The 6,112-nt window shown below is 55.5% G+C and overlaps 1 protein-coding gene across 1 annotated transcript; it reads right to left on the reverse strand.

The window, feature by feature from the left end:
• Nucleotides 1-2,674: 2,674 nt before the first annotated feature.
• Chac1 (ChaC glutathione specific gamma-glutamylcyclotransferase 1) lies at nt 2,675-5,624 on the reverse strand. Its single transcript, XM_055603715.1, has 3 exons — nt 5,145-5,624; nt 4,532-4,567; nt 2,675-3,809 (listed from the first exon to the last, which is right to left on the reverse strand). The coding sequence occupies exons 1-3, from the start codon at nt 5,373-5,375 to the stop codon at nt 3,408-3,410; spliced, it is 669 nt and encodes a 222-aa protein (XP_055459690.1). The 5' UTR covers nt 5,376-5,624; the 3' UTR covers nt 2,675-3,407.
• Between the last annotated feature and the right edge of the window lie 488 nt (nt 5,625-6,112).

The following is a 6,112-nucleotide window of genomic DNA, read 5'->3' on the forward strand; positions in this document are numbered from 1 at the left end:
ATACATACATACATACATACATACATACATACATACATACATACATACATTTTTTTAAAAAGGAAGAGTTTCAGGGTTCCCTTGTCTATGATGAGCTCCAGGCACTAAAGTCGGATCACCAGGCTCAGGGATCCGAGGCACCATCAGCTAATACACCATCTCTTCAGGCTTTTCATCCTTGACTTTAACTTGACTAGTTTTAAACTTCTCCATTTCTATTTCCTTTTTAATTTTTTTGTAGTTGTGATAAGGATGTGTGTGTGTGTGTGTGTGTGTGTGTGTACATTTGTGGAGGTCAGAAGGCGGCTTTGTCCAGTTAGTTCTCTTCCACATTTGTGTGGGTTCTGGGGATTGAACTCCGTCCTCAGGCTTATGTGGCAAGTGCTTTTACCCACTGAGCCATATTGCTGGTCTTAAATTTCTATTGCTAGTGTCTATATCCACTTTTTTGTTGTTTTTAAAGACAGGGTTTCTCTGTGGAGCCATGGCTGACCTGGAACTCACTCTGTAGAGCAGATTGGCCTTGAACTCATAGTGATCCTCCTGCCTCTGCCTGGGATTAAAAACTCTGGGATCAAAGGCATGTGCCACCACTGCCCAGATCTATATCCACTCTTGTGGTGCTCAATAAACTTTTGTTAATAAAGGATCCGGAGACTCAGATGCTTTCTACATCCTCAGTTACTGTCTGCTTCTCTCTCCCTGCGATTTCCTGAGCCTTCTACTTGGCCCCTGAGTCCAGGGTTCTACCCTGGGCCTCCTCACCACTGCTCCTTCCCCATTCCTGAGGCTCATCACACTGAGGCCCCTCAGCATAGAGGGCAGAGTTTCTGGGAGGAGACAGACTCTTCACTTGAGATTTCTCTTCTTTGTCTTCAGTTCTTTTTCTCTGCTTCCTCCAATCTAGCACTGAATCCTTTTTTGGCCTAAGCCCTGAAGTGTTCTCACGTCCACTCTTGTCCACGTCGCTGCCTTGGCTCATGCCACATTTACTTCCGGCCAGCGATCCCACCAGGCAGCCAGTGTTCTTAGGCACATCCCTTTCCTGCTAGCAATCTGCCAGGGCGCTCCGCTGACTCAGGAGGAATGCGCAGCCACAGCCTGGCAACACCTGACCTCACTGGTCAGCCTCCCGGCTGCCACCTGTCTAGCCCCTGTGTGCAAACCATCTGACCTTGTTTCCCCCTCAGGCACACAGTGTTCCCTGAAGCAAAAGGCCCAGAGGTTTTGGAGCTCCCTCGCCTCTCAGACAGCTGTCCACTGACTCAAGTTCAGGGGACCTGTTTAGGCGGTCACATTTCATGTAAAATTGTCAGCACTTTTAGACTCCAAATTCCTTGAGGGGGGTTCGTTTATACCCCCAACATAGCTAAAACTGTGTATGATGCATGGCTTGAAGAATGGTAGTTTAAGTGTTGCCTTGTGGGGTAGACCTGCAATTCCCATCACTCTGGAGGACTGAGACTAGGAGATTTCAAGTTCAAGGCAACCAGTGTGGGCAACTTGCTAGGATCCTCTTCAAAGCAAAAGGTAAAGGGGGCCCGAGAATGTGGTCCAGTGGTAGAGCACTTGTCTAGTATGCATAACGGCCATAAGGGCCTAGGTTCAAGCGCCACTACTGCCACCAAAACAGCAAAACGAATGGTGGTTCATGTGTGCTGCCAAGGAGTCTTCTCTACCTCAGCTCACTGCCTTCCAACTCAAGAGGGCCCAGGATGTGTCTGCCAAGGGCTCCCTGACACCAATTGCCTCCTGTTGTGTTGCCCTGACCAAGTTCCCAGAAGAACCTGGCCATAGTCCACACTTTGCCCATCAATGGCCAAGACACGAGGCCGTCAAAACACAGGCCCACAACGCAGCATGGCATTCTTCCCAGGTGCACTGCCTGGCCAGCCAGCTGGTCAGAGCTGACCCTGCTGAGGACACCCAAAGCCATCAGGGCACCACCCAGCTTGTCCCAGCCACCGTCCATAGACAGTGTCCCCTAAAGACAGCTAGAGGGTTGGGCTCTTCTGAGTGCTTCCCTCACTGGCACTTGGGCACTGAGGGGAGCGACTAGGCTGGGCTCAGACTCTCCTGCCTTCAAGTGGCTCTAGGGGGCCACTCACTCCCTATGGAGAAACTCCTGGTGAGGCTGAGATGCGGGAGCTGGGACCTGTCCCCAGGAACCAGAGTATGAGAAGAAACATCTAGGGACATGCAGGGCTTAAACAAGGACAGGGAAAAGGACCATTGAGGGTGACCTGACAGGACAGGTCAGAACACACATCCCAGTCAGACTCTGGGAATAAGAGGAATATCAATTCCAGAATGCAGGACCTTTCTATTGGTGTTGCCTGAGAAGTCATCACCATCAGAGAGACAGTGGCCAGCCCTAAGGATGGAGGAAAGTCTAACTGGAGTCCAAGCAAACCAGCCTTGGGACAACTGGGGAGCGTGACACACAGGCCCCCGGGCAGAGGCAAGCTTGCAGCTCATAGGCTTTTAGGTACAGCGCTGGGCATTATTTGTGTACCACAGGCTCTGGAATGTGCCCCTGGAAGCAGCTAGGTCCTACCTTCACTGCCTGAGTTCTAGGAGAAAGCAGAGGAGAGGACAGAGCCTTTTCCCTTCTTGGGATCCTTCCAAGATTTCTCTCTTGCTAGCCCAAGCCTCACAACAAAGACAAACCATATTTTGGCAAAGGTAATTAAAGACCGTTTATAGATCACAGTGTGGAACAGACTGAGAAGGGACCTGTAGTGATGTTTCCCAGGAATAGACCAACAGGTCTACAGGAGTGATGCAGACAGACAGACAGACAGGGAAAAGAAACAAAAGGGGAAAGGAGCCCAGTCTTAGCAGCTGTGTCTCTCTGCGTAGGAGCCAGCTCTGCCCTGGGGCCCGGCAGATGAAGACGGATGCTGGACGTTGGTCCTTTTGAAGGGCTGTCTCTCCTTCTCTGCTGTCCCTTGTCCAGCAGGCCAAGAACACGGGCAGGTGACGTTTCCAGGGCTGGGGGTGGTTAGTCTGGGTAGACAGAGGATCAAGGCTCTTGCAGGCTCCCTGGGGATGCCGGGGTCTGGGTGGTGTGAAAATTAGCAGCAGCAATGGGGGGGAAGTTCTGGTTAGGTACCAGAGGACTAGGGCAGAGCCACCGCACAGCAGGGCCCACATCCAGGGCAGGTCCCCCGCCTGCCCAGCCCACCACACCAACATGGTGCAACAAATAAAATTTCAAGTAGTTAAGTCAGGGTCCGCCAGGAAAGGGTCGGAGACCAGCAGACAGGCAGGGGCATAAGACACAAAGTTCCCAGCCACCCATCATGCCTTCCCAAGTCTCCCAAGCTCCATCAAGTCTGTCTCAAGAACTCCGTATTGATGTTCATCCGTGTCCACGGGGACGCTCCCTGCAGGGCCTCGGCTCCTCAGATCAGTGCCAGAGCCTGCTCGGTGAGGTAAGGGCAGGGCAGCATGGTTCCTACGGCGTCCACGATGGCTTCCAAGTGCTCGTCCTGTGCCTGAGGCCCACAGAGCTGCATGAAGTCTGCCAAACGCAGCAAGTACTCAAGGTTGTGGCCAGAGAAGCCTCGGCAGGCAAGGATCTGTGTGGCAATGACCTCTTCTGGAGCAGGGCCCAGGTAACCGGGGTTCTGTGGGGTGGCCACATAGGCCAGCGCTCTGAGGGGTTGGTCAGGGCTGTCTTGAGGATAAAAGGTGACTTCCTTAGTGTCGTAGCCGCCAAGCACGGCTTCTCTCACGTTCAGGTACTTCAGGGCCTCGCTCACCTGCTCCCCTCGAACCTGATATGCCACACCCCAAGTGCAGCCCTAGAAGAAAACAGACATCTCCAGTCAGTCACAGCGGTCCTGCCGGCCCCCACCCCCACCCCCGTCAGCTTAGAAGGTCACCCTAAACACACCCCACAACTGTGCTCTGTAAAGGAGGTGGGGGCAGAGGGGAGATGGCTCCACGCCTGATGACCATACAAACTAACCATTCAATCCCGGGGACCTACATAAACATAGCGCTCCAGCGCACATGAATAAATTTAATTTTAAAACTTTATGTGTATGGGCACTTTTGTCTGCATGTATGTTTGTAGGCCACATGTGTGCCTGTTGACCTTGGAGGCCAGGAGAATTGGATCCCTGGAACTATAGTTACAGATTGTGGGCCACTGTGTGGGAGCTGGGAACCAAACCCAGGCCCTTTGGCAAAGCAGAAAGTGGTTCTCACTGCTGAGCCATTCCTCTATCAATTTTTTTGTTTGATTGATTTTTTTGTTTTTCGAGACAGCGTTTCTCTGCATAACAGCCCTGGCTGTCCTGGACTCACTCTGTAGATCAGGCTGGTCTGGAACTCAGAGATTCACCTGCCTCTGCCTCCCTCCCGAGTGCTGGGATTAAAGGTGTGCGCCCCCACACCTGGCTCAGGCCAGCAGGTGATTCTCCAAGACTGAGCAAGGCTACGCTTCCCAGTCTACCCACGAGCTCTGGCCCTCTGCACCCTGACATACTGGATCCCAGGATTCCCTTGACTGCACACCTACCTCACCATCTTCAAGGAGGGTCACCACTCGGCCAGGCTAGAGAGGGAAGCAAGATTTTGAAGAAAAAAAAAATTAGATATTAGCACTTCTGAAAAGGCTGTGAATGTACCCTAGCAACAGGGTGCTTGCCTATCACGCACAGGCCTCAGGTCCAATCTCCAGCAAAACACCCGCGCGCGCACAAACACACACACAGGACCGAGCTTGAATCCTGTCAGCGCTTGCAAGAAGGATATTGGCCGTTAAGTTTGAGGCCACCTAGCAAGCAGCCGGAGGAGGAAGAGGAGGAGAAGAAAGCAATCATCTCTGCCAACAGCCAAGAGTGCCACCCCAAGCCCCAAGTCTCGGGGAGGGCCGTTCATCCAAGGGATCCAGTAATCTGGACGGGGAGTGATGAAGAAACAAACAGCGACGGCCCAGGCTGGAAATCAAGGCAAGAGCCCACAGGTGCAAAGGCCGAGCCGCCCCCCCCCAGGCACACGCATTCAAACCACGCACCAGGCTCCCTAGCTCTCTCGGTTAGCCCCGAGTCCTTCCGTGCCATTCCAGGACGCGGACGCCCCTTCTCCTGCCAACCCCCACCTCACTCCCCCGGGCACAGCAGGATGCTCACCATCTTGTCACTGCCCCTGTGGAAGGTGTCTCCCTGCCAGAAGCGGCGGCTATAGCCACGGACGAAGCCCACGCGGCTGTCGCTGTAGGCAAAGTCCGGCTTCCACACGAGGGAGCCGTAGCCGAAAATCCACAGGGCCTGGGGGTCGTCACCCCCCCAGGAGGGCTGCGCGGAGGGTGCAGGGGACAGGGAGGGAGGCGGGGTGCTCGGGGCTGCGGACTCCTGCTTCATGGTGCCGGGCGCAGGGACGGGCCCGGGTGGCCTCCGGGGTTGGTCTCCGGCGCTGGCACGGAAGGACCGACGGACGCGTACACCTGGCCTGGCACCGATCGGTCGCTCCAGCTGAGCGGTTCCCCGGGACGCGCTCTTTAAACCCTCCGGCCGGGAGGGCCCTCCAGCTGCCACCAGGGGTCCCGGTGATTGGGGCGGGGAAACTCTCGCTTGAGCCAATCACGCTTGGATTTCGTTTCTCGGTTAACCGCGCAGCCCTCCAAGTGGGTACCGGAGCCGCCCACCCCGGCCCAACGCGCGCGCTGATTGGTCCGTCTCCTCCTCCGTGGCGGACCTGGCTGGAGTGATGCAACGGCGGGGAAGGTTTCCCCAGCACCGGCATGCAGCAAGGGCGCCACGGATTGCGTCAGGCTGCGGGCCCTGGGAACGGGCCTGAACGGCCACGGGCACCCGCCGACTCCCCGGAAGGCCCTCTCAGTGGCCTGGGCGGCGTCTCTCTCACAGTCCAGCCGGGGCACGTGACAGAATCATTGTCACCCAAAGCGGTGGCCAGTTCGGGGAGGGGAGGGGGGGGCACGGCCAGAAAGAATGCTCCGGGCAGCACAAACTCTTGCCTCGCCTGCGAGCACGCACCGCGGGGAAGCTGTCTGGAGGCCCCTCCGCATTCCGCTCTGGTGCCTCATGCTGTTGCCCACTGGAGAAACTGAGTCACGGGGCGGCCAGGGTTTTCGCAAAGG

The sequence above is a fragment of the Psammomys obesus genome, unplaced genomic scaffold (assembly GCF_907164565.1).
Source record: "Psammomys obesus unplaced genomic scaffold, mPsaObe1.curated_primary_1811, whole genome shotgun sequence".
Lineage (NCBI taxonomy): Eukaryota > Metazoa > Chordata > Mammalia > Rodentia > Muridae > Psammomys > Psammomys obesus.

Bases quoted from the DNA above. Each gene is read 5' to 3' on its own strand.
- Chac1 (XM_055603715.1), bottom strand. From the start codon at position 5,375: ATGAAGCAGGAGTCCGCAGCCCCGAGCACCCCGCCTCCCTCCCTGTCC. The intron at 4,568-5,144 runs GTGAGCATCCTG...TTCCCTCTCTAG, and splicing joins ACAGGGGCAGTGACAAGATG to CCTGGCCGAGTGGTGACCCT. The intron at 3,810-4,531 runs GTAGGTGTGCAG...GTTTTCTTCTAG, and splicing joins CCCTCCTTGAAGATGGTGAG to GGCTGCACTTGGGGTGTGGC.